The 27,937-nt window shown below is 45.3% G+C and overlaps 1 protein-coding gene across 1 annotated transcript; it reads left to right on the forward strand.

Moving 5' to 3' along the window:
- The first annotated feature begins 232 nt into the window (after positions 1-232).
- LOC125273420 (probable ubiquitin carboxyl-terminal hydrolase FAF-X) lies at positions 233-27,627 on the forward strand. The gene is given in 46 exon segments (XM_048198751.1): positions 233-380; positions 1,855-2,090; positions 3,886-4,031; positions 4,116-4,195; positions 4,320-4,432; positions 4,519-4,737; positions 5,618-5,733; positions 5,820-6,071; positions 6,152-6,290; positions 8,949-9,101; positions 9,346-9,450; positions 9,534-9,740; positions 9,813-9,949; positions 10,038-10,171; positions 10,598-10,685; positions 10,772-11,114; positions 11,370-11,465; positions 11,548-11,759; positions 13,397-13,637; positions 13,715-13,864; positions 14,097-14,217; positions 14,294-14,424; positions 14,580-14,858; positions 14,945-15,070; positions 15,168-15,305; positions 15,390-15,556; positions 15,853-15,961; positions 16,045-16,191; positions 16,274-16,420; positions 16,509-16,716; positions 17,571-17,791; positions 17,895-18,085; positions 18,532-18,705; positions 18,787-18,928; positions 19,016-19,610; positions 19,613-19,774; positions 19,877-20,000; positions 21,550-21,775; positions 22,343-22,472; positions 22,590-22,775; positions 22,848-23,068; positions 23,148-23,236; positions 23,844-24,000; positions 24,196-24,450; positions 25,205-25,300; positions 25,761-27,627. Coding segments are annotated over 45 exon segments (7,707 nt in total). The 5' UTR covers positions 233-380; positions 1,855-1,994; the 3' UTR covers positions 25,899-27,627.
- Positions 27,628-27,937: the final 310 nt, after the last annotated feature.

Below are 27,937 nucleotides of genomic sequence, written 5' to 3' on the forward strand. Positions count from 1 at the left end.
AGGCTGGACGGTTGTCGTGAGGGGGGGGGGGTCTGGTGACGCAGGAAAAACAGCCGAAACGAGCAGACGAGACGGTGAAGCGGCGCGCGGAGCCACGAATGCGCGAGAACTCCGCGAAACACAGACGGACTGCAGAAGCGCGCCGCGGGTGAGCGCGCGGCGGAGAGTCGCGGCCGGTTGTCGGTGAGTTAATCATTGTTCAGTGACACTAACAAACATGAGCTCGCGCGTGAGACAAACTGAGACGCGCGCGGGACACCGACACATTCATCCGCTCCTGTGAACCGGTTTCTGTGTGTTTGCGGAGCAAAATGGCTGCTGACACACACTCACACGCCTGATTAAACTGACTGAACGCCTGTTTGGAGCTCATGCATGCGGTAAGGTTGGCGGAGGGTGTTTGACATGATTATCAGGCGGCTGACGCGCGCGAGGGAGCGAGCGGCGCGCCATTAATGAGGTGGAGCAGCGGTTAGCATGATAGCACTGAAGCTAACAGGCCTCAATAACACCCGCTCGAGCACAATGACAGATTCACACTGTAACCGTCACCAAACGTGCGTTTATGCGCGTGTTAGAATGTGTTCGTGTTTGTTTGTTTGTTTGTTTGTCTGTCTGTCTGTGGTGATGTATATACACTATAAGAACGCGATGCTAATGCTAACTGTAGCGGTTACAGAAACCATAAAAGTGATTCTTCTCAACATTAAACTGATAATATTGACTGTCTGTGAACTGATCCGTGTGCAGCTGACAGGAATGACATTAATGAAATAAGATTATATTTAGAGTGAAAGCGCTGAGTGTGTGTTTGCTCGTGAAGGTGATTGACAGCTCGTCATGTTGATATTTACATGCTTCATGTGTGTTCGAGGTGAGAAACATGTTTCACAATGAAGTCTCGACGCTTGTTGTGCAATTTCACCAGATATACAGATGTTTCTGACAGCTTAATCTCTAAATCAGGGCTTTTAGGTGACAAATACGACCATCCTCACATTTAAAAGGAAGTTAAATGTGTATATATATATATATTATATAATATAATGTAAAATATAATTCATACTGTCAAATTCAACACTATAAATATGAGTAAAATAGTATTTTGTTGTTTCATTAAGTTTATTTACTCACTGTATTACTGTGCTGTACTGCAAATGTATTATTTATTTAGATTATTTAATTTTTAAATCAATTAATTTATTCTAAAGTTCTTTATTTGATTTGTTTTGACTCTGTCTTCCTCTAAACTGACCCCTGAGGGCCCGTCTGAAAACCAAATCAAACCAGTTTCTAGATTCATGTCTGATTCCAGCAGCTTCATTTGTGTTTTGATTTGGACTGAATGGTTTATTTGATACGTTGTTGCTTTTGTGTTTGTGTTTCTCATCAGAGGACACCTGTGTGACAGGAAGTGTGTTCATCTCACTTCCTGAAAGCGGCCGCTGAAGCGTGTGCAGATGTGCTTCAGAACCCTTCTTTACTGGTTCAGTAGTTCAGAACTGTGTTTGTGAGACTCCATCAGTGTTCGTTGTCACATCTTGAGCGGTTATGAGCATCAAACGTCATGTTTTTAATCTTTCTCTATTTTAGTGACCCTTATAAGTGCCACACACACACACACACACACAGTCTTTAAATAGACCGCCCAGCGTCAGGACAGCAACGCGCGTCTGATGATGTTAACAGAACAAGCGTGTCCGGTGTGTTTTATGCGTGTGTGTGGACGGACGAGAGCAGCTGGTCTTCAGCGGTTAAAGTTAGCAGGAGCACATCTGATCTACAGCCGGTTAAACTTGAACCCGTTCCTCAGCGCTTCTGCTCGTCTTCTGACCCCGTGTGTTTTTCTTGCAGGTAATGCGATGGTCTCTGCGGCTCGTCTTGAGCTCCAGGTGCTTCAGTCTCCTTCTCTCGGCCGCCGGAAACGAGTAGATTCTCGCCCGGCTCCCGCCACGTAATCAGACAAGATTGCCAAGATCTGCCCCACGTCGAGCATGACGGCCACTACCCGCGGGTCGCCCGTGGGGGGCAACGAGAGCCAGAGCCAAGCGCCCGACGGCCAGAACCAAACCCTGCTGCCCCAGAACCAGGTGTGTGTGAGAGGCGTGACGTCTCGCAGGATGGACTTTCACACTGAACGCACTTCTGCATTGTTTTTCTGTGTAAAACATCCCTGTGCTGCAGCGTCTCGCTCATGACACAGTCCTGATTCAAATTAAAAGAAGCTCAACTTTTAAAAAATGTGCCTTTTTTCATTCCTCTGACCTGCATTTTTAACAGCAAAAACACATTCTGTGCCTATAAGACCACATCTGCTGCACGTACCGCTTTAAACGCAGATTTCTATACATATGATGTGCATCACATGACTTTTCGAATAGCTCATTTTCACAGTCCGCACTACAGCGTATTTTAAATGTATCCACTTGGGAGAGCAAAAAGATCAGTTTTCACACGTCTCAGTGTGAACAGAGAGAAAAAGATGCCTTTTCAGATTAGTGTAGTCTTACACCAGCTGATAACACGATCGAGATCAATTCATCAGTCAGTGAGATGATTCACAAGCCGGTTATTGAACAGCTCAGGCCCGTTCACACCAGCGCATGTTATCGTTCCGTTTATTCTCAGTTTTGTCGTCTGCCGCTTTAAATGCTGGAGCTCTTTACAGCAGGGTGGATTCTGATTGGCTGTCAATGTTTATATTGTTCATCTGCTGGAAAAATATAATGTTGTTATAGTGGATTTTAACGATAACTAGGTTGGAAAACACTGTCTGAAAACTGACCAATAGTTCTTAAAATGGAAACTGAATGAAAACAATCATTACACATAAAAAAGTGCTGAATCATGAAAATGTACACGTTCGTGTTAGTTTATCATTTATTAACTGAAGTTAAGGGATACGACCTGTAAATGTAAAAATGTATTAGTAGCCTAAATGTTGAAATGATTAATACTTTAATAACCATCTTCATATAAACCCAAACAGTCACGCTTAAAGATGGTCGTCTTCAAACATCTACAGGCGATAGCACTGAAATTAGACACACACACGTGTATTTTGTGTGAACTCTCACACTTTATTTGCTTCTGTTTTAGAACACTTGATGATTAGCTGGTCAAGATTACAATATGTGTCGCATTGACAATAACAAAATTTGTTTCTGATTAATATGTTTCTCTCGGCTGCATGAACATATCAGTCTGCTTTAAATATGCAACTTCGCTAACGATGCATAAAAGTGATCAGCAGGATATAAACTGATGGAAATAATCATGACGTTAAACATTTGGGTCGTTTGTTTTTGTCTCTTGATGTCAGCGTCCTCGGCGGCAAACGCTGCAGCATCAAGTCAACAAATGAATTACTTTATAATGATATGAAAACATGTACTGTAACCGTTTTAAATCCGCATCTGTAGTTTCCTCACGTGTCAAAACAAACTCCACGAGGCATCAGTGATAGTTTTTATTTCGCCTGTAGAGGTCGCTCTCGTACTGTATAACGACAGCGGACCCTTCTCAGCCGCTTTTGGTTATCGTGCTGCTTATTCAGCAGAAGTTGTTATCATTATAGTTGTGCTGTGAACTCTATTCTTTTACATTTAGAATGATTTTTAAAACTAAATTTTTATCGTCCTTGGTGTGAACAAAGCCGGCATCGATCAGCTGTTCCAAAGGTGGCACAGAACTGGCATTAATGCTGCTCAGAGATGGAAAACTGTGTAGTCTGATGCTAGGAGTTGAGGTGGGTCAGCTAGTCGGGCTTTTATCCTGAATATTAAGCTGGCCTTAACTCGGCGCCTCATGTTAACCAGAAACATGACTAACTTCCTGTTGCCTGTGTTCAGCTCCCACATGACGCTGTGTTGTTGTTCTCTTTAGACGCCCTCACCAAACTCCTCCAATGAGACGTCACCCATCAGTCCACCAGAGGAACCGGGTCAGGGAGAAGCCCCGCCCGCACAGGAAGAGGAGGAGCCTGCCTTCCCCCACACAGACCTGGCCAAGCTGGACGACATGATCAACCGGTCAGCAGCGGCGTCGCTCTGGAGTGTGTTGAGCTGGTTAGTGTTGGTTAGTTGTGTGCTGATGATGTGTTTCCTGTGGTTCAGGCCGCGCTGGGTGGTTCCGGTCCTGCCGAAAGGAGAGCTGGAGGTTCTGCTGGAAGCTGCTATAGATCTCAGTAAAAAAGGTCAGAGGTCACAAACATCAATTATTCATCGTATGATCGTAGATATTCAATCTAATTGAATGTGTTATTTGATAACTGCAATAATTGTGCGGTTTAAATGTTAATGTCGAGCGTTGTCGTGAAGGGCTGGACGTGAGGTGTGAGGCCTGTCAGAGGTTCTTCCGCGACGGCTTGACCATCTCATTCACTAAGATCCTGACGGACGAGGCCGTGAGCGGCTGGAAGTTTGAAATCCACGTGAGTGTGATGTGTTCGCCCGTGATCCGTCTGATCTGGTTTTTAAGTGTGCTTCATAAACGAGTGTGTCTGTCGTCCCGTTCCAGAGGTGCATCATCAATAACACCCACCGCCTGATCGAGCTCTGCGTGGTCAAACTGGCTCAGGATTGGTTCCCTCTGCTTGAACTGCTCGCCATGGCGACCAACCCGCACTGCAAGTTCCACATTTACAACGGCACGCGTCCGTCTGAGAGCGTCCCCGCAGGAGCGCAGCTCGCCGACGATGAGCTGTTCGCCCGGCCGCCCGACCCTCGATCTCCGAAGGTACAGGAGGAACGTGCTTCTGAACTGAATGGGATGATGGGATTGTTTCAGGCGCTGCTGTCACTGAGTTAACCCGTCTCTCTCTGATCAGTGAAGCGGCGTATAACAGCAGTATTCACACTCACAGGCATTTGTGTTCAGACAGGAAGATGCACAAGAAATGTTTGATTTGAATGAGTTTAAAGTCATCATGAAACTGAAGTTGCTCTGGTCATCTCTATTGTGTCGTTTATCTGAGCAAAACAAACAAGAACAAATGTAGGGCGGGGCTTGATTTTGTCTGTGGAGAATTGATTAAATGGTTGTGGCTTGCTATTGGTGGATCTCATGTGAGTGACAGGTTGCCCCGCCCTCGCCATCAGAGAAGAGATTCTGATTCAAGATTATGAGGAGCATGAATTTAACACGATGATAAATCATTCCATAAAGACTAGAATTGTCAATTTTGATTTCATGGTGACTTTAAAATCAAACACAGTCTGTGAAACAAATGAACCTCCTCATGGGAGAGTAGTTACTGGTGTAATTACATGTGACATTACATTTATCGATTTGTGTTCCCAAACACCAGCATCCGAAGGCAAGAGAACACGACAGCGTTTGTGTTTCATCTGCCGCTCTGAGACCAACTCAATTATTACTTCCGTTTTTAATACTGATATTTGCTCCAGTTTCCTGGGATGTGATGATTTTGTTCTCTTGAACACCTGAGATGGAAATGCTGCTTTATTTGCAAATGATTTATGCATTATTTCAAGTTATATTCACAGCTTTGGATGGAAACACAGCTAGTGAGAAGTTATGAGAGTAATATTGAAGATGAATGAGCAGCAGTGTGTTTTTGTTCAGTCGTGACCTCGTGTCTGTGTCTCTGGTTCAGGGGTGGCTCGTGGACCTCATCAATAAATTTGGCACATTGAACGGGTTCCAGATTCTTCACGATCGCTTCATGAGCGTTCAGGCCCTCAACGTGCAGATAATCGCAGCTCTCATCAAGTATGTTCCTCTGCATTCACGTCAAAGATCTGACGTCTCTCTCATTTCTGCATTTGATCCTCAATGTTTCTCGATTTGTCTTCCAGACCTTTCGGCCAGTGTTACGAGTTCCTGACTTTGCACACGGTGAAGAAGTTCTTCTCACCCGTAATCGAGATGGTTCCGCAGTTTCTGGAGAACCTCACAGACGAGGAGCTGAAGAAAGAGGCCAAGAATGAGGCCAAGAACGACGCTCTGTCCATGATCATAAAGTCCTTGAAGAACTTGGCGTCTAGAGTTCCTGGTCAAGAGGAAACCGTCAAGAACTTGGAGATCTTCCGGTTGAAAATGATCCTCAGGTAAGAAGCTGTCATCATGTTAATGTGAACGTTCATAGTTACAGCTTATGGAGTCTTTTCTCCTCTCGTCTGCTCTACAGGTTGTTGCAGATTTCCTCGTTTAATGGGAAAATGAATGCGCTGAATGAAGTGAACAAGGTGATCTCGAGCGTGTCGTATTACACACACCGGCACGGCAACCCAGAGGAAGAGGAGTGGCTGACGGCGGAGCGGATGGCCGTAAGAGCAGCGCTGCATCAATACACTGTCAATCAATCACCGGCTGCGTCTCAATCAGCTCCCTGTCGTCAGTCACTATATAGTGTACACGAGTTCAGGCACTGGTAAGGGCTGGTGTTCATAAACAGCAGAGGAACTGATGTCTTTCTGGTAGCGGCAGCTTTATTTATTGCCTTTTATCCCTGTCACATGTTTTAGTAATCATCCTAAATTAGGACTCAAAAGCTTAAACACTCAAAATTCACTGTGAAATTGGACGTTGGGTTATCAAGGAAGCTGTACTTTAAATCCTTTTAGCTGCTCAATTTTTGTGATATCAACTTCAAATTTGGAACACAACTTGGTTAGACGTACGGCTCTGATTTTATAGCAATTTCAGAGTCAAAATTATTTTGTAAAATATATATTTTATATAAAATAAAAATAGATCAAGAGACTAAATAGGTCTGTATTCAAAGCATTCATAAACTATAATCATTTCAGTCCAGATCTGTGATCAAAACGAGGAACGATGGTTACATTATGAGAAACACTTGGATTGTTTCATTATCCTTTCAACATTTCAGCTGTAAATTAATTATAAATTGTAGCTAGAATATGTTCATTAGCTGTCTAATGCATGTTTATGGTGAAATAAAATTAAATAACAATTTGTTTGTATTAAAACATCTGATGTGTATCGCACAATTTATGTTTCATGCTTAAGAATATAGTGAGCATTAGACTTGTGCCGATATTCGGTAATGCGATATATCACGATAATGAATATGCACAATATTGTTATCGTGGGCATTTCAAAATACCGTAAATAATAATTTATTACATATTAATGCATTATAAAAATTTTAATAAAATGCACAACACCGCTGTATTCTGCGTCAAAGAGACACACGCTCAGATGTAAACAAACCCCAGCGTGCACGAGAAGCACATGGCAGAAAGGAGACGCACTGAATGAAAGGTCATGTTCACTCTCTGACAGCAGAGGGCGCTGATGGAACAGCAGAAATGCAGCGGTTACCCCGGAAACCCCGTAAACAAAGCGGCTGCTCTAGTGAAGTTTTTAAAATGCTTCAAACAGACATTCATTTTTTTGTAATCTCAGTGTTGTTCTTCACATCACCAAATACTTAAAGACTATTTATTTCCAAACTTAAACATTTTTATATTTTAATCTGGACTACAACATGCTCTAATGATTAGAAATGTTCTGATTATTTGTTATTGTTCAGTAAAACTTTGAGACATACGGCTTCATTAGTAAACATGTTAATTCATTATCACTAAACTGACAATGAAAAATACTTATAAAGCATTAATTATTCTTAAAGGTCCCGTTTTTCGTGTTTTTTTTGAAGGTTTGATTGTGTTTATAGTGTGCAATATAACATGTGTTCATGTTTCGCGTGTAAAAAAACACAGTATTTTTCACATAATTTACTTATCTGTATACCGCTGTTTCCACTGTCATAAAAACGGGCTGATGACTTCCTTGTTCTATGAAGTTCCTCCTTCAGAAATACGTAACGAGTTCTGATTGTGCCAGCGGTTCCTGTGTTGTGATTCGACAGCAGTTTAGCGCATCTTGCCCGGAAAGGTCACGCCTCTTACCATAACGTGGAGATGCACGCGCTCAGTGTTATTGTAAACATGTCTTTAATTTTACCCTATCAATCTGAGCCGGAATCAGACCCGGTGATTGGACTGCGGGATGAAAATAACAGCGTTTCGACGACATGGCGACAAACACACTCTACAAACGCAACTCTTGTGTATTCCTGTGGGCGGAGGTTAGTCAAAAAACTGTTTTAGTGACGTCATTAAAGAAGGAAGTAGAGGGATGTAGTCCAAACTGGCCGTTCGATGTAGGCGACTTCTGTTAAATAAAATATCTCGCTTGGCATTGAACTTTGAGCTTTAAAATTTTACAGATTTTATTTATACTCTAACAACAACATTACACACTAACTAAAGTTTGAAACATGGGATCACGAAGAACGGGACCTTTAATTAATGTTAATTTCTTACTGTTTAATAACATTACTAAAATCAAAATAACTTATTTAATGGACCTGAGATAAGACTAACAATGATCAGTTGTGTTTCTAACATTAACAAAAAATAATACTTTCTGTAACAAATGAAGCTATTGCTCAATCTTAGTTAATGCATTAAATAATGAGATCTTATTGTAAAGTGTTTCCTGTTGTTCTTTATGGCCTAATTCTTTTGCACTTTAATATTTTTATTTTTATTTTATATTTTTTATTGTATTATTGTACTTAAACATTCAGAGTTCTTTTTGTTATTACAAAGAGTTTTGCTGTTATACTATGACAATTTTTTTGCAACTTATTTCAATATCGTGAAATAATACCGTATACCGTGATAAAAGCTTCAGCAATTAATCGCAACATGAAAATTTTATACCGTCACATGCCTAGTGAGCATTGATGCTGGTTTTCATGGTGCATTGTGGGTGCGTTTAAGTGCGCTGGAAGGCTTTTGCGATTGAGGCGGCCCTTATCAGTGATCACTGGCTAGTGAACTAGGGAGCTGATTGAGACGCAGCCACTCATCCTGGTGTTCAGAGCAGCGCAGCTCAGCTGTGTCTGTGTGTGTTTCACTTCCTGTACTGATGTTGGTTGTGTGTGTCAGGAATGGATTCAGCAGAACCACATTCTGTCCATCGTGCTGAGAGACAGTCTGCACCAGCCGCAGTATGTGGAGAAGCTGGAGAAGATCCTGCGCTTCGTCATCAAAGAGAAAGCTCTGACCCTGCAGGACCTGGACAGCATCTGGGCGGCTCAGGTATCAGTAAGATTTCAGAGCAGTGCAGTCACCTGACTATAACTCACAACAGTTAACAGGTTAGACTGTTGTTGCTGACATTTTTTCCACACCTCGTCCTCTGACACGACACCTCCCTGCTGCCGGACCAGAACGCTTCTCTGTGGTGTTTTCAGTTTCATTCTGATTCAGATTGATTGCTTTCAGAATGAAGTGTGTGGAAGAGGAGGTGTGGTTAATGATCTCCTCTGTCATGTTTTCTCAGGCGGGTAAACACGAAGCGATCGTCAAGAACGTCCACGATCTGTTGGCCAAGCTGGCGTGGGACTTTTCCCCGGAGCAGCTCGACCACCTGTTCGACTGCTTCAAGGTAACGCAGGACGGTTTGTAGCGCAGTGTTGTTGAGAGACGGATAACCGCTTGACTCTGGTCTCTGTGCTCACGGTCCTGCAGGCGAGTTGGACGAACGCAAGTAAAAAGCAGCGGGAGAAGCTCCTGGAGTTGATCCGCAGGCTGGCGGAGGACGATAAGGATGGAGTGATGGCTCACAAAGTGCTCAACCTACTGTGGAACTTGGCTCACAGTGACGACGTGCCGGTGGACATCATGGACCAGGCCCTGAGTGCCCACATCAAGATCCTGGACTACAGCTGCTCTCAGGTCTGAGCTCAGTGCAACATCATTCCCAGCATGCACCTGTGTGCTGTCACTCACCTTTCTGCTGTCGTACAGGACCGTGACACGCAGAAGATGCAGTGGATCGATCGGTTCATCGAGGAGCTTCGGACGAATGATAAGTGGGTGATTCCGGCTCTGAAGCAGATCAGGGAGATCTGCAGCTTGTTTGGAGAAGCTCCTCAGAACGTCAGGTGAGTCGCTGAGCAGGTGTCTTCATCAGTCACCTCGTGTCTTCGTGCGATCGTCACACAAACTCCGTCTGTGTGTGTGTGTCATCAGTCAGACGCAGAGGAGTCCACATGTCTTCTACCGTCACGATCTGATCAACCAGCTTCAGCACAATCACGCGCTCGTCACGCTGGTGGCCGAGAACCTGTCTGCGTACATGGAGAACATGAGGCAGTTCTCCAAAGGTGAGACAGGAAGCGCATCATTTAACTTTGACTAGCTACATTTACATGCACCCAAATGATCCATTAGTAATCGAACTGATGGCTCGATCGGATTGAAAAGCCTTGATGTAAACACTCTAAAGGCTTGAATCCGTTCATTCTGATTCGAGGATATCTTGCGCACGTGTGCAGTGCAGATAAACATGTTTTACACAATATGAACATGTTTATTTACATCTTATGAACTGGTCAGTGAAAGAGAATAATTACTAAATATTTTTGACATGTCAGCTCTTTTATTAGATATGTCATCAAGGCAAAGTAGCTCATTCTGATCTCGGGAGCTACACATGCACAGAAAATGTACCATGAATTACAAACATGAGAAATTTAGGAATCTGAAATTGGCTTGACGAAAGTGATTCTTACTGTGATTCTTTGTCTCAGAGCATCCAGGGTTTGATCCTCAGACGGTGCGAGTGGGCAGCCGGTACAGCCATGTACAGGAAGTGCAAGAGAGACTCAACTTCCTGCGGTCAGTGATGCTCTTATCTCATACACAGGAAGATGTTTCACTGGTTTCCTGTTCTCACACAACTAACGTCTCGTATGCGTGTTCAGGTTTCTGCTGAAGGACGGTCAGCTGTGGCTCTGTGCTCCGCAGGCCAAGCAGATCTGGAAGTGTCTGGCGGAGAACGCCGTCTTCCTGTGCGACCGCGAGGCCTGCTTTAAGTGGTACTCCAAGCTCATGGGTGACGAGCCGGATCTGGACCCGGATATCAACAAGGACTTCTTCGAGAACAACGTGCTGCAGCTGGACCCCACGCTGCTGACGGAGAACGGCATGAAGTGCTTCGAGCGCTTCTTCAAAGCCGTCAACTGCAGAGAGGGCAAACTGGTGGCCAAACGCCGGGCGTACATGATGGACGACCTGGAGCTGATCGGGCTGGACTACCTCTGGAGGGTAAAGCGCCTGAAACGTCACTGCACTGAAACGATTCTTATGATATTATTGTGGCTTTAAACACTTTGTGATATGCTGAGTATTGCAATGAAATATTACTGTGAAATATTGCGATTTATTTAAACTGGAACATCCCCAACGCTAAAACTACTAACACGGCTGTCAGCCGCTGCTCGGTTTTCAGTCGTCCGATCACTGAACTCGGTGTCTGTGAGATTCAGTGACTTCATCACAGTGATTCTCTGCTCTTCACAGGTTGTGATTCAAGGCAGTGATGATATCGCCACACGGGCAATAGACCTGCTGAAAGAAATATACACCAACCTCGGACCAAAACTGCAAGTGAACCAGGTGACCCTTCCTTCCTCGCCCGACCGTCACCCATCAGCACGCCGTCACATCACGTCTGATCTGCTGCTCTTGCTGTTCACAGGTAGAGATCCATGAGGACTTCATCCAGTCGTGTTTCGACCGGCTCAAGGCCTCGTACGACACGCTGTGTGTGCTGGACGGAGACAAGGACAGCATTAACTGTGCCAGACAGGAAGCCATACGCATGGTGCGAGTCCTCACGGTGCTCAAGGAGTACATCAACGAGTGTGACAGCGACTACCACGAGGAGAGGACCATCCTGCCCATGTCCAGGTGCTGCTCACATATATGAGCCCTTCCTGTAGGTCATGGGGTCATTTCCAATTGAGTCAGTACCATAACGTCTCTTCTCTGATGATGAGGGCGGGGCAACATGACACTCACATGAGATCCACCAATAGCAAGCCACAACCATCCAGTCAATTCCCCACAGACAAAATCAAGCCCCGCCCTACATTTGTTCTTGTTCCAGAAGCGTTTCACTCAGATATACATTCTCTGTGGAGAAGAAAAGATTAGTGCAACTTCCCTTCATGACGATGGAACAGAAGTAGCGTCAGATCTTTTGTTCTGTATAGTGACGTACATCTGAGTGTAACGAATTATAGAAAAAGATAAAATGTTGGGCGGGACTTGGTTCTGTGCATCTGTTGTTGATTGGATGTTCAGCCATGGCAGTCAGAAGTGTATGCTTGTAGGGGCGGAGTTTAAGCGCACTTAAAGGTGCCCTAGATTCAAAAATTGAATTTACCTCGGCTTAGTTGAATAACAAGAGTTCAGTACGTGGAAATGACATACAGTGAGTCTCAAACTCCATTGTTTCCTCCTTCTTATGTAAATCTCATTTGTTTAAAAGACCTCAGAAGAACAGGCGAATCTCAACATAACACCGACTGTTACGTAACAGTCGGGATCATTAATATGTACGCCCCCCAATATTTGCATATGCCAGCCCATGTTCAAGGCATTAGACAAGGGCAGCCAGTATTAACGTCTGGATCTGTGCACAGCTGAATCATCAGACTAGGTAAGCAAGCAAGAACAATAGCGAAAAATGGCAGATGGAGCAATAATAACTGACATGATCCATGATAACATGATATTTTTAGTGATATTTGTAAATTCTTTCTAAATGTTTCGTTAGCATGTTGCTAATGTACTGTTAAATGTGGTTAAAGTTACCATCGTTTCTTACTGTATTCACGGAGACAAGAGAGCCGTCACTATTTTCATTATTAAACACTTGCAGTCTGTATAATTCATAAACACAACTTCATTCTTTATAAATCTCTCCAACAGTGTAGCATTAGCCGTTAGCCACGGAGCGTAGCCTCAAACTCATTCAGAATCAAAAGTAAACATCCAAATAAATACTGTACTCACATGATTTGATGCATGCAGCATGCATGACGAACATCTTTTAAAGATCCATTTGAGGGTTATATTAGCTGTGTGAACTTTGCACTGTATTATAGTCGAGAGCTCGGGGGGGTGGGGAGCGCGAGGATTTAAAGGGGACGCACGCTGAATCAGTGCATAGTTAATGATGCCCCAAAATAGGCAGTTAAAAAAATTAATTAAAAAATCTATGGGGTATTTTGAGCTGAAACTTCGCAGACACATTCTGGCGACACCTTAGACTTATATTACATCTTGTGAAAAAGCATTCTAGGGCACCTTTAATGATTGGAGAATCCTGCATACAGAGAGAAGACTGACGATGATCCAGATACGACAGTCTGATTAAACATTACAAGGTCAAAACATTTAAAAAAGAGAACATTCACTGATGAATTGGTTTTCAATAAGATCAATCACATGCATTGAGAAAACAGATGAAAGGCTCTGTCGAATGAACACATAGGAAGCCAAACGTTTGACGTAGTCTCTTGTTTTGTGGAAATCTCCAGGGCCTTCCGTGGGAAGCACATCTCGCTGGTGGTCAGGTTTCCCAATCAGGGCCGTCAGGTGGACGACTTGGACATCTGGTCCCACACCAATGACACCATCGGCTCCGTCCGCCGCTGCATCCTCAATCGCATCAAAGCCAACAGCACACACACCAAAGTGGAGCTGTTCATTGGAGGAGAGATTGTGGACCCTGCTGACGACCGGCGGCTGATTGGACAGCTGAACCTCAAAGATAAAGCTGTGAGCTTTAAACACACTTCTGTCATTAAACATGAGAGACCAGAGCTGTTATAATACTGGACTGACTCTTCCTGCAGCTCATCACGGCGAAGCTCACCCAGGTCAGCTCCAACATGCCCTCCAGCCCCGACAGCTCGTCCGACTCGTCCACCGGCTCGCCCGGAAACCACGGCAACCACTACAGCGACGGGCCGAACCCCGAGGTGGAAAGCTGCTTGCCGGGAGTGGTGAGAGCGTGTTTGTGTTTCATGTGATCACCTCTTTAAAATAGTGTTAATTTAAAAACAGCAGTAACACTGTTAAATATAATCTTTAACCTCAAAACTTAATTTTAGTTGTGTTTTATTTGCCATTGACCGTAGAATACTGGCCATCTACTGGTCATCAGCTGTATTTCTGGTCTGAAGTGCAGAATAATCTCGTCCTCAGTTGAGCTGAATGTTTCCCGTCTCTCCTCAGATCATGTCGCTGCATCTGCGCTATATCTCCTTCCTGTGGCAGATCGCTGATCTGGGCTGCACCTTGAACATGCCGTTACTGCGAGACGGAGCGCGAGTGCTCATGAAGCTCATGCCTCCAGGTACCAACCGTGACGACTCGCCGTGTAATGTGCCGTCTGGTGACGGGCTGCTGAAATGTGCTGCTTGTGTTCACAGACACCACTACAGTGGAGAACCTCCGAGCGATATGTCTGGATCACGCCAAGCTGGGAGAGAACAGTCTGAGTCCCACTCTGGATTCACGCTTCTTTGGTCCTTCCCCTTCACAAGTGCTCTACCTCACTGAGGTGCGCTCCGTCACGCTTCTGCACTTCATAGGGTTAAAATACTTAATAGGCAAAATTCATCAATTATGAAAGTAACATTATAACATCATTCAGATCAGTAAAGTTCTTAATTATTGAGTGTAAACAGCAGCTGACTAGGTTTCTCTCTCTCTTAGGTGGTGTATGCGCTGCTGATGCCAGCCACTGGAACTCTGGGAGATGACGCCTGTGACTTCCAGTTCAACTTCTTGAAGAGTGGCGGTCTGCCTCTCGTCCTGGGCATGCTCACTAGGAACAACTTCCTGCCCAATGCGGACATGGAGACGAGGCGCGGCGCCTACCTGAACGCCCTCAAGATCGCCAAACTCATGCTCACCGCCATCGGGTTCGGGCACGTGAAGGCCGTCGCGGAGGCGTGTCAGCCTGTGGTGGAGGGAACCAACCCAGCCTCGCCGGTGCGACTCTCCTCCAGCCCGACCCTACCTCACCGGTTGACTTCCTTCCCTCCTGGTGATGATGTGACTCTCTGTTTGTCTTCCAGATAAACCAGGCGACGCACGATCAGGCTCTGGTGCTACAGAACGCTCTCCAGAGCATTCCCAATCCCGCCTCCGAATGCATGCTGCGCAACGTGGCCATCCGACTGGCCCAGCAGATCTCTGATGAGGTTCCTGATCCTTTCAGCTTTAAAGTTGCAGTATGAGGTCTTGTAACCGTTCGTCACACTGATCTTCATGTCTTTGTTGTTTTCGGACATTGTGCAGAACTTCTTCCAGGCCTCAAAGTACATCCCAGATATCTGCGTGATCCGAGCCGTGCAGAAGATCGTCTGGGCTTCGGGATGTGGAATGGTGCATCTGGTCTTCAGCTCGAATGAAGAGATTAGCAAGATCTACGAAAAGGTGCGATTGATGGTTCAATACTCTCACCGCTGTCCACAGAAGCGTTGTTCTTCCTCATTTAAATGCGCACGTGTTGTTCTGCAGACTAACGCCGGTAACGAGCCGGATCCGGAAGACGAGCAGGTGTGCTGTGAGGCGCTGGAGGTCATGACCTTGTGTTTCGCTCTGCTCCCGACGGCCCTCGACACACTCAGCAAGGAGAAGGCCTGGCAGACCTTCATCATCGACCTGCTGCTTCACTGCCAGAGCAAGTGCGTTTACAGGAACCCTCTGCGTCCGAACGTACATTCAGTGGCTGATGTTAGACATGAACCAGAGAAGGAGAACAGAGGCAGAAACTCAAGATGCTTATGAATGCATAACTGTGGTTAAAAATCAAATTCAGTTCGTATTTGGATTATTTTAGTATCTCCTATTTGCACATTAAAATCTCCAGCATCTCCAGAAGTGATGGGTTATTAGATTATTAGCGCATTAATAAACTCGCGTGATATTTAACGATCTCATGCTAATGAACCTGCCTGTATCTCTTTGTGTTTTCGTTCAGAGCCGTGCGTCAGATGGCACAGGAGCAGTTCTTCCTCATGGCCACCAGGTGTTGTATGGGACACAGACCGCTGCTGTTCTTCATCACGCTCCTCTTCACTGTTCTGGGAGTGAGTACAGCAGTCGCATACAGACCCGTGTAGAAGGATCGACATGTTTAGATGCCATTAATAATTGTTCGCTGCCGTTTCAGAGTACGGCTAAAGAAAGAGCGAAGCACGCTGGCGATTACTTCACGCTCTTACGCCACTTGCTCAACTACGCGTACAACAGCAACATAAACCTGCCCAACGCAGAGGTGCTGCTCAACAACGAGATCGACTGGCTCAAGAGAATCCGAGTGAGTTCACGTTCACAACAGCACTGACTCCATGAAAGAGTGATGGTTTAATTCTCTCTCCTTTGGTTTTCGTGGCCTTCAGGACGAGGTGAAGAGGACCAGTGAGACGGGTGTGGAAGAGACCATTCTCGAGGGTCACCTGGGCGTCACCAAAGAGCTGCTGGCCTTTCAGACGCCTGAGAAGAAATTCTATATCGGATGTGAGAAAGGCGGCGCTAATCTAATAAAGGTGAATGGCCTACAACCTGAATTTGTTCCTTTTACAGATTTGTCGTGAAAAGGAAGTTGGCTTAATTTCCGGTCTGTGTGTCTCACAGGAGCTGATTGACGATTTCATCTTCCCGGCGTCTAACGTGTACCTGCAGTACGTGAAGAGCGGCGAGTTCCCGGCGGAGCAGGCCATTCCGGTGTGCAGCAGTCCTGCGTCCATAAACGCCGGCTTTGAGCTGCTGGTGGCGCTCGCTGTCGGCTGTGTGCGGAACCTCAAACAGATCGTCGACACGCTCACAGACATGTACTATCTAGGCACGTGGAGTCATTACGTTTTCAGTAAATCAGCTGGTTTTTCCAGACTTTCATCTGTTTTGAACTTGTGAATTTTTTCTTCAGTACAGAATTGGGCATGTTTGATTTTAGTGCATCATTAGCCGTTTCCATCCACACAATTTTATGTGAATTATGGGATATTGCATACAAAAATGCTGTATGAAAATGGCACAAATTATAAAAATGTGCATAAAAAATGTATGCGCTCAATTGAGGCGGATCATTTTTTTTTTGTGCATAAACTACGATTGAAACACATTTACTGAATAAATCCCTCCAAAACCTCATGTGACTTTGCCTCAGCGGATAACTGGACTAACCAGCGGACCAATCACATCGCAGCATCTCAAATGTTGGTTTGGTGGTTCTGAAACGCCTGAGTCAAAATCTGTCGTCAGAATGATTTGGTTTAATTCCCTCCAGAAGCGTCTCACACGATTGTGTTCCCAAACATCCAAACGCAAGATCACATGATAATATTGTGTTTCGTCTGACGCTCTGAGACCAACTCATTTATGATGGAGGAGAAAAGAGCAGCTTCCATTTTTATTACTGATAATTTGCACTAATTTCTCAGGAAGTGATGATTTTGTTCTCTTGGACACATGGATGGAAGTGCTGCTTTATTCACAAATGTTTTATGCCATATTCCAACTTTACGCATTAGTTAAACTCACAGCTTTGAATGGAAACAGCTAATGAGCCTCGTTCACGAATCATGTCTGTAAATCCTCTGTGAACTGAATCAGTTTCTGTAGAAATGCATGCTGCTGCCGTTTCATGAGCGAGGCTCGTATTCGTCCATCGTTTTAAACCCGTGCTTCTCGTCTCAGGTTGCGAGGCGCTCACGGAGTGGGAGTATCTTCCTCCGGTGGGGCCACGGCCGACCAAAGGCTTCGTGGGTCTGAAGAACGCGGGAGCCACGTGCTACATGAACTCCGTGATCCAGCAGCTGTACATGATCCCGCCCATCCGAAACGGCATCCTGGCCATCGAAGGCACTGGCAGTGACATCGACGACGACATGTCCGGAGATGAAAAGCAGGACAACGAGGTAAAAAGTGCACACGTGTCACTCGAGCGCACCGAAAGCCCTTAGTGCAGTTCAAACACGTCTGAATGTGCGTCCTTCTCACTCGCGGCGTGTTGTGCTGCAGAGTAATGTGGACCCCAGGGATGATGTGTTCAGTTATCATCACCAGTTTGATGACAAGCCCTCTCTCAATAAGGCCGAGGACCGCAAGGAGTACAACATCGGAGTGCTGCGGCATCTGCAGGTCATCTTCGGTCACCTGGCGGCGTCCCGTCTGCAGTACTATGTGCCCAGGGGATTCTGGAAGCAGTTCAGGTACTGAAGCCGTGAATTCTCTTTATTGAACAGTTCGTATGATGACGTATGATGCACGGAACAAGCTGTTATTGTTGAAGGAAGGATTTCTTTCTAGAATTCTGTGAAGTGCAGGACAATGTCTTCTCCTGACTAGGACTTGAAGTAGATGAATATTAAGTCTGCTTTTAAAACAAAGAAAAGAAGTGATGATGGTAAAGGGTGGTTAGCATGCGCATCGTGAAAAACTCTGTGACATAAAATCCGATTTAAACACACACATCAACCAATCACTTCATTTTTCATTCATGTAAACACTGTTTGCATTCATCACTTGGAATGATTTCATTGCGATTGATGGGGAAATGTTGGGAAACATGTTTGGTGTCGCCAGAGGCTCAGAAATGACATACTGCACCATAATGCCATGTGACGTAAGACGACTGCGTTTGAAACGTTCATTGCAGGTTATGGGGGGAACCGGTGAATCTGAGAGAGCAGCACGACGCACTGGAGTTCTTCAATTCCCTGGTGGACAGTCTGGATGAGGCGCTGAAAGCCCTCGGCCATCCCACCATGCTCAGCAGGATCTTGGGTGGCTCGTTCGCAGACCAGAAGATCTGTCAGGGTTGCCCTCACAGGTGAGTGAAGGACTTTTCGATCATTCTGAGGATGCTGACTTCTTCCATCTGTATACATGTTGTGTGTGTGTGTCTTCATAGGTATGAGTGTGAGGAGTCCTTCACAACGTTGAATGTTGACATCAGGAACCACCAAAACCTCCTCGACTCTTTAGAACAGTACGTCAAAGGGGATCTTCTGGAAGGAGCCAACGCTTACCACTGTGAGAAGTGTAACAAAAAGGTGGGAAGTCTTCCCTGAATTCTCTCTGATAGAACTTGTGTAAAGTGCACATTGGTGACCTTTGGTTGTCCTGTGGTTTGCCGTCAGGTGGACACAGTGAAACGTCTCCTCATAAAGAAACTCCCGCCCGTGTTGGCCATCCAGCTGAAGCGCTTCGATTACGATTGGGAGCGCGAGTGTGCGATTAAGTTCAACGATTACTTCGAGTTTCCTCGTGAGCTGGACATGGAGCCCTACACGGTGGCGGGCGTGGCGAAGCTGGAGGGTGACGAGGTGCCGCTGGAGAGCCAGGTCATCCCTGAGGACTTGCCGGCGCTGACCGAACCCAACGGCAGCTCCCGCTACAGGCTCGTGGGCGTGCTGGTGCACTCGGGTCAGGCCAGCGGCGGGCACTACTACTCTTACATCGTCCAGCGTCACGGAAATGGCGGCGACGGACAAAAGGACCGCTGGTATAAGTTCGATGACGGTGACGTAACGGAGTGCAAGATGGACGACGATGAGGAGATGAAGAACCAGTGCTTTGGTGGAGAGTACATGGGCGAGGTGTTTGACCACATGATGAAGCGCATGTCATACAGGCGGCAGAAGCGCTGGTGGAACGCCTACATTCTGTTCTACGAGCGCATGGACGCAGCAGGGGGCGACAGCGAGCTGTTGAAGTACATTTCCGAACTGACGCTCGCGCCCGGCCGAACCAGCCCAAAATGCCCTTGGCCATCGAGGCCAGCGTTCGCAAGCAGAACGTCCAGTTCATGCACAGCCGCATGCAGTACAGCCTCGAGTACTTCCAGTTCATCAAGAAACTGCTGACCTGCAACAGCGTCTACCTGAACCCTCCTCCAGGTGAGTTCTGCTCGCAGCTACAGATGCACGATTTGTCTGGCGATCGCTCCGTCTTCTGCTGGTCTGATGTTTTAAGATGCTCCTCTTCTCTGCTCCTTCTAGGTCAAGATCACCTTCTACCAGAAGCTGAAGAGATAGCGATGATCAGCATACAGCTCGCCGCTAGATTTCTGTTCAGCACCGGATTCCACACAAAGAAAGTCGTGCGCGGCCCTGCGAGTGACTGGTGAGTGTTTGCTGTGCTTTAAATACAGTCAAAGTGTGGACACACCTACTGTAAGAGAAAAAGAATATTAGTCATGAAAGTATGAGAATCACTGAAGGCCCGTTCACACCCAGTACAGTGACTTGAACAAAAACAATAAAGATAGAGTTCTAGGAAGGGTTTACAGCACAACTATGATGATAACGGCACAGAGGAACGATATCATTGGAATCACTTTCAGAACGATTTGTTCCAGTTGATGAATGATGAACACTGACAGCCAATCAGAATCCACCAGACTTTAAAGGTGCCCTAGAATGCTTTTTCACAAGATGTAATATAAGTCTAAGGTGTCCCCTGAATGTCTCTGTGAAGTTTCAGCTCAAAATACCCCATAGATTTTTTTTTTTATTAATTTTTTTAACTGCCTATTTTGGGGCATCATTAACTATGCACCGATTCAGGCTGCGTCCCCTTTAAATCCTCGCGCTCCCCGCCCCCCGAGCTCTTGACTATAATACAGTGCAAAGTTCACACAGCTAATATAACCCTCAAATGGATCTTCACAAAGTGTTCGTCATGCACGCTGCATGCATGCGTCGGATCATGTGAGTATAGTATTTATTTGGATGTTTACATTTGATTCTGAATGAGTTTGATGGTGCTCCGTGGCTAAAGCTAACATTACACACTGTTGGAGAGATTTATAAAGAATGAAGTTGTGTTTATGAATTATACAGACTGCAAGTGTTTAAAAATGAAAATAGCGACGGCTCTTGTCTCTGTGAATACAGTAAGAAACGATGGTAACTTTAACCACATTTAACAGTACATTAGCAACATGCTAATGAAACATTTAGAAAGACAATTCACAAATATCACTAAAAATATCATGATATCATGGATCATGTCAGTTATTATTGCTCCATCTGCCATTTTTCGCTATTGTTCTTGCTTGCTTACCTAGTCTGATGATTCAGCTGTGCACAGATCCAGACGTTAATACTGGCTGCTCTTGTCTAATGCCTTGAACATGAGCTGGCATATGCAAATATTGGGGGCGTACATATTAATGATCCTGACTGTTACGTAACAGTCGGTGTTATGTTGAGATTCGCCTGTTCTTCTGAGGTCTTTTAAACAAATGAGATTTATATAAGAAGGAGGAAACAATGGAGTTTGAGACTCACTGTATGTCATTTCCATGTACTGAACTCTCGTTATTCAACTATGCCGAGGTAAATTCAATTTTCCATTCTATGGCACCTTTAAAGAGCTTGAGCATTTAAAGTGGCAGACAACAAAACTGCAGCGCGGATATAATACACAAAACAATATTGTATGTGGTGCGGATGCCAATATGGTTATTCTCTGTGTTTTTTATTAAAGTAGCCACTCACTGTGGTAATTTTCACAGCCAAGATTAAACATTATTGAAGGACAGACACACTTGATGCTTTTCATGGTTATTTCAGCAGATGTTTCTAAAGATGATGAGAAACAACTGGTGGTGTGTTTGTGACCGGTCCTATTGTTGACTGACCCATCTCCCCATCTGTTTCTCTGTCAGGTATGACGCCTTGTGCATCCTGTTGCGTTACAGCAAGAATGTCCGCAGCTGGTTCGCACACAACGTGCTGTTTGCCTTCCCCACGCGGTTCTCTGAGTACCTGCTGGAGTGTCCGAGCGCGGAGGTCCGCGGAGCTTTTGCCAAGCTCATAGTTTTCATCGCACATTTTTCCCTGCAGGACGGACCGTGTCCTGCTCCCGTCACGTCGCCCGGCGCGTCCACACAGGTGAGGGAGAGAAACGAGATCTCAAAGATCTGGTTCAGCGAAACCTCGCTGTGCTTTTCCACATCCTGTAGTCGAGACTGAAAACGTTTTAGGATCTAGTTTCAGGGGAAAAGGAAAATTCCCATATTAAAGTGCTCCGATGATGCTGTTTTAAAGGTTTCTAGTTTTGTTTTCGAGACTCCTACAACAGATTCACATTCATCAAAGACAAAAAACACACTCTGATTGGTCAGAAACCAAACGCTCATTATCATATCTGAATCTTCGCACTTGATTCACGGCGATCCGAACAGAAACGATGGCGTCAGTAACGATGTTCAGCCAATGAAGACCATAGGCTGGCGTTATGCAAATGAGTTACAAACCTTTGTAGATTCAGCAGGAAGTGAGACTGAATTACTGACGACTCGTTTCAGAATCGATTCTTTCTTTTAGGAGACGATAACTTTATTTATCTGCACTTTTACATTCACAAACAGCTGCTTGATTACACACTTTATGAAAGGGAATATCTGAAAAAGCATAATAATGGCAAACAGAGTCTGAGACGTTTGACCCTGTGAACAGGCCTGTGACAGTGTGACCCTGAGTGACCACCTGTTGAGGGCGGTGCTGAACTTACTGAGGAGGGAAGTGTCCGAACACGGCCGCCACCTTCAGCAGTACTTCAACCTCTTCGTCATGTACGCCAACCTGGGTAAGGACTCGTTCGCTCTTGAGCTCTTGGTTCCCATAAGTCTCCACAGGGAACGTAGAAGGTCAAAATGAAAGTAACTGAGCGTCATGTGTGTCGATACCCATCTGTCTGTTGCAGGTCTGGCAGAGAAGACACAGCTGCTGAAGTTAAGCGTGCCGTCCACCTTCATGTTGGTGGCGCTGGACGAGGGTCCCGGCCCCCCCATTAAGTATCAGTACGCGGAGCTCGGCAAACTCTACACGGTGGTGTCGCAGCTGCTGCGCTGCTGTGATGTGTCGTCGCGCATGCAGTCCTCCATTAACGGTGAGTGTTAATTGTGCTGCTGTCGTTTGCCGCTTCATCGAACGGCTGATTTCACGCTCTCTTCTCTAACAGGAAACCCACCGCTGGCCAACCCGTACGGCGACCCCAACCTCGCGGCTCCCATCATGCCCCTGCAGCAGCTGGTGGCCGAAATCCTGTTTGTGCGCACGAGTTACGTGAAGAAGATCATCGAGGACTGCAGCAACTCTGAGGAGACGGTGAAACTGCTGCGCTTCTGCTGCTGGGAGAACCCACAGTTCTCCTCCACGGTCCTCAGCGAGCTGCTCTGGCAGGTGAGTCTGCGCTCACAACATGTACGGTCCACTTTGAGTTTCCTGACCGCCATTACATGTGAATGTTCTCGCGTGTCAGGTGGCGTATTCCTACACCTATGAGTTGAGGCCTTACCTGGATCTGCTGCTCCAGATCCTTCTGATCGAGGACTCGTGGCAGACGCACAGGTGAGCGTTCACATGCTCCCTCATAATGAGATTATAATGAGATTCAGGCAATATTGTGATTAATCATGTAAACACGATACTTTCATGTGGTTAAGCTCATAATCATAGCAACCATAATCACAGTAAATTTAATCACAATAAACAGGCATGTAAAGACTTTAATGACTTTAATGACTTTAATTTCGCTCTGACCAAAGCCAGTGTGTGCTTGTGACGAACACGAGTGATGATGTCATGCGCAGATTCATAAACAACGGCGGTAAAGAAGGCATCGCATTTTTGGGTGTTGAAGAAACGGAGTGTACTGCAGTGTATTGATGGTCACTGAAATGGAGACACGTTTAGGCGGTCACTGAATATAGAAATGTGTTTTGCATTTGATTAAAACCGTGTCCAGTAACATGTGACTGTATGTGAGTTCATCACGTGTGCCATGCATTGGGGTTTGTGAATAATGGTGGTAAAATAATCCAATTCTTGGAGAAAAATCAGAATAATGAAAATAGCGTGTAAACGGGAGTGAAGAGGTTCTGATGATTGGAAATATTCACTTTATTGGTGCACATGTAAACAGTCGATGTCATCCTCATTCTCGTTCTCTCTTTAGGATCCACAATGTTTTGAAGGGCATTCCTGATGACCGAGACGGGCTCTTTGACACCATCCAACGCTCCAAGAACCATTATCAGAAACGGGCCTATCAGTGCATTAAATGCATGGTGGCGCTCTTCACCAACTGCTCTGTGGCTTATCAGATCCTACAGGTGAGCAGACACAGTATGGCAGATGCTCGAATCCCAGGAATCCGTTAGTGAAGTTTGAGTCAGGAGATCTTTCTCTCTTTATGGGATGGTGAACGCTCTTAAAAGGGAAATTACGTCTTTCTATCATGTTGTAATGTTGGGAAACAGCAAGTTCTTTGCAACAGCAGTGATTGTGTTCTTCTGAACGTACCGCAGAGCAACGGGGACCTGAAGAGGAAGTGGACGTGGGCAGTGGAATGGCTGGGCGACGAGCTGGAGCGCAGGCCGTACACTGGAAACCCTCAGTACAGCTACAACAACTGGTCCCCGCCCGTACAGAGCAACGAGACGTCCAACGGATACTTCCTGGAGCGCTCTCACAGCGCCCGCATGACACTGGCCAAGGCCTGTGAGCTCTGTCCTGAAGAGGTGAGCGCTCAGTCAGTCAAACCTCACCAAAACACAGTTCTGGTGAGTTGATTTGTTTCTTTAATCATGGGTAATACACTAACATTTTTAACAAGATATTAAGATTTTGAAGTTTTTGTTTTATAGCAAAATTGTTGACGTCTACATTTATGCAGTTTGCTGACGCTTCTATCCACAGTGACTCGAGCGAGGGCTGCACGATACGTCAGAATAACATCGATATCGTGATGCGGCTGCGATTTCATACAATAACTGTGTGTCCTGAAGATCGTCCTGTAGTTCAGCGGCGCTTCATTCAGAAACCGGCAGCGCATGTGTTTATTTACCATTTGAAATTTGAGAAATTTTATAGTAAATCATTTTAATTACTATTACAAATTATTATTACAAATATATTTCTTATTTTGTTTAATATAATATTTAATAATCACAACAAAATCATAACTATAATGAATGTCAAAAACTGTGTAAATGTGGCCTATGAAAACTCAAGTGGAACTTTAACTTTATGGTTACTGAATCTGCAGTTTGAGTTTCTTTTTGCAAAAAGCAAACCCAAGTATGAACTCCCACATTTTCCCTGCAAATATGGCTATTCAAACAATGAAAATCAAAAATCTTGTCATATTGCAGAAAATCACAATATCTGGATGTCAGCTTTTCCGGTATCGTGCAGCTTTCGTGTAAGGTGTTCATGTTATCAGTTCATGCGTTCTCTGGGAATCGAACCTTAACCCGTGGTGCTTTAGCGCTCCGCTCTGCTAGATCAACACACGCGTTTGTTTGTTTTGTTCAGGAGCCAGACGATCAGGAAGCGCCCGATGAGCACGACTCGTCGCCCCCTGAAGACACGGCCCTCTATCCTCATTCTCCAGGGACGCAGTATCAGCAGGTGACCCTTGCTTTATTATATGTATCATATTTCTGTGGAAACTGTGATGCATGAATATAAAGTTCAAAAGAACAGCATTTATTTAAATTAGATTTTTTTGTACGTCTTTTACTGTCACTTTTGATCAATTTAATGTGTCTTTGATGATATATATTTTTTTTAAATCTTACTGATCTCAAACTTTTAAACAGTAGTGTATCAGTTTCCATCATAAATCATCATATCAGAATGATTTCTGAAGGATCATGTGACACTGAAGACTGGAGTAATGATGCTGAAAATTCAGCTTTGATAAATTACACTTTACTATATATTCACATAGAAAACAGCTGATTTACACTGGAATAATATTTCACTGTTTTTAGTGTATTTTTGATCAGATAAATGCAGCCTTGGTGAGCAGAAGAGACTCTTTCAGAAACACAAATCCTCCAGTCTAACTCCTGCTCTCTCTCTGCAGCCGAATAACCATCCTCACGGGCAGCCCTACACCGGCCCGGCCGCCCAGCACATGAATAACCCCCAGCGACCCCCTCAGAGGCCTCAAGAGAGCTGGGAGGGAACCGACGAGGTCCCTCCCGTCCAGACGAAAGAGTAGCAGTCGCCCACACCTTGCCTTGTGACCGCGTCCGCTCGTTTCAGAGACTGCCGTGTCGGGCGAGACCAGGCCTTACAAGCACCTGCCACAGTCTCCGGGAACGGAGAACCTTCCCTCTCGTAACGCACTCTCTGCCACCCAACTCCTGCAGCGCTGACGTCTCTCCTCTCGAGGCTCGACGCCGCAGGGTTTGGTGCGCAGACACACGTACAGGCCAACATACACGCACACACACGCGGCTCTGTGTAACCCGTCAGGAATGGCGACGGTGTGTAGATAGTGTGCAGATATCTGGGCCTTGGGACCCCCTCCATTTCCAGAGATGACTTCATCATCATCATCATCCTCCTCATCATCCTCATCTAAAACACCACAGCGGCAGAATGAAGGGAAACCCGAGGCTTCGTCGTCGCCGGGTGTCGCTCGAACGCGAGGACGAGTTTGCGGCGCGTCAGCGTGAACCGTTTGCTCCTCGTGACGGGAATCTCTGTTGGCATTTTGGATCAACTCGGTGTCGCTCTACTGATTTAGAAGACACTGAAATCTTCTGATTTCTCTCTCTTTTGTTTTCTTCACTCATCAGGAAGCCTGTTAGGAGTGCGATGATGTGATCTCCTGTCAGGGTCTTTAACGCCACTGCGGTTCGTCACTTTAACCTCGGATTGGCACATTCACTCCACGGACTAAATGATCGATGTTTCATTTGTATTTCCAACAGGCTGAAAGTGTAATAACTCGTCTTTGAGTGGAATTGCAGTTGGCCTAATTCTGAGTCTGGCCCCTCCCACTTCCTCTGTCCCTGTCCAATGAAAACGCAGCCACGGCCACACTACTCTGTATCTGAGGAGATTTACAGCACGCACCGTACTGGATTTATGAAGCGTGGCTCTTGTTCTCTTTTGTCTGAATACCAAAATCCCTGCGAAGGAAAACGGAGCCCACCATATTCTATTTTGCTGTTTTCTTTGATAGAGCTTATTTTGTTGAATTTGAGAAGAAAGCGTTTGAGCGTTTGAATGAAAAGGCCTCGTCCTTGTGTTGTTATTTTTCAGAGGATATTTACTGTACAGAGTTCAGTTTACGGTGCCGGTGTGAGGTTGGATTCTGGAGCTGTTTTCACTTGAAGTCTTTCTTTTCCTGCACAGACGTATAATAACAGACGCATTGCACCACTAGAAACAATAAATTAAACATTTAAATGCAAGCTTGACTTTTTATTAGCTTTCTGATGGTTTCTATAAGAAGGTACATTTTGTAAATAGCCTGTGCACTCAGAAACACACATACACACCATTGTGTCCTGATGAAGGATTTTATTCAGTAGACGGCTTCATGTCGTGTGGGTTTGCTGAAGGTTGTCCTGAACCGGCCTACTGATGTCCAGCAAAGACTGATGGGCCTTAAACCGCCATTGTGCAGTGGGGGGGTTAAACCGTACGGATCTCGCACTACAGCTCATCCTTCTTCAGGCCATCTGTTGACTCTTCCTCCGGTTTGACAGAATCTCACAAGCTTCATCTTCTTCTTTTGCTCCATTTTTTGTAAACGTCTCATCAGAATGACATCTGCTTTGTTTTTCCTCTTTCGGGTTTAATTTTGTTTGAATTCTGAAGCTCTTTTTGTGAAACGTGCATGGATAATATTCCTCAATCAGCCCTCCAGCACTGTACAAACCCAGCACACTGTAAAATTATACTTTAAAGGGTAAAAATAAATGGTATTTGATTTACCCGTCTGTCTAATACACTGTCTCACACCTGATGCGCTGCTTATGGACTGATGTGTGGTTTAAAGCATTTAATGCTTTTGACCCTCATTTCAAAGAGTTCAGCAGTAATAAACGTGAAAGTGCTTCATTAAAAGACTGGATAGGATGGCTCTTTCTGTTTCTCTCCAGGTATGAAAGCTGTGATGATCCTCTCTGACCCCACATCACGTGTCTGATCTGATCCACTGCAGATGCTCTGATGGGAAACTCGCTGATACTAGCATAGAAATGCATTAGAATGGAAGAAAAGCAACATTATATTTACATTTAT

The sequence above is a fragment of the Megalobrama amblycephala genome, linkage group LG8, assembly GCF_018812025.1.
Source record: "Megalobrama amblycephala isolate DHTTF-2021 linkage group LG8, ASM1881202v1, whole genome shotgun sequence".
NCBI classification, from domain to species: domain Eukaryota; kingdom Metazoa; phylum Chordata; class Actinopteri; order Cypriniformes; family Xenocyprididae; genus Megalobrama; species Megalobrama amblycephala.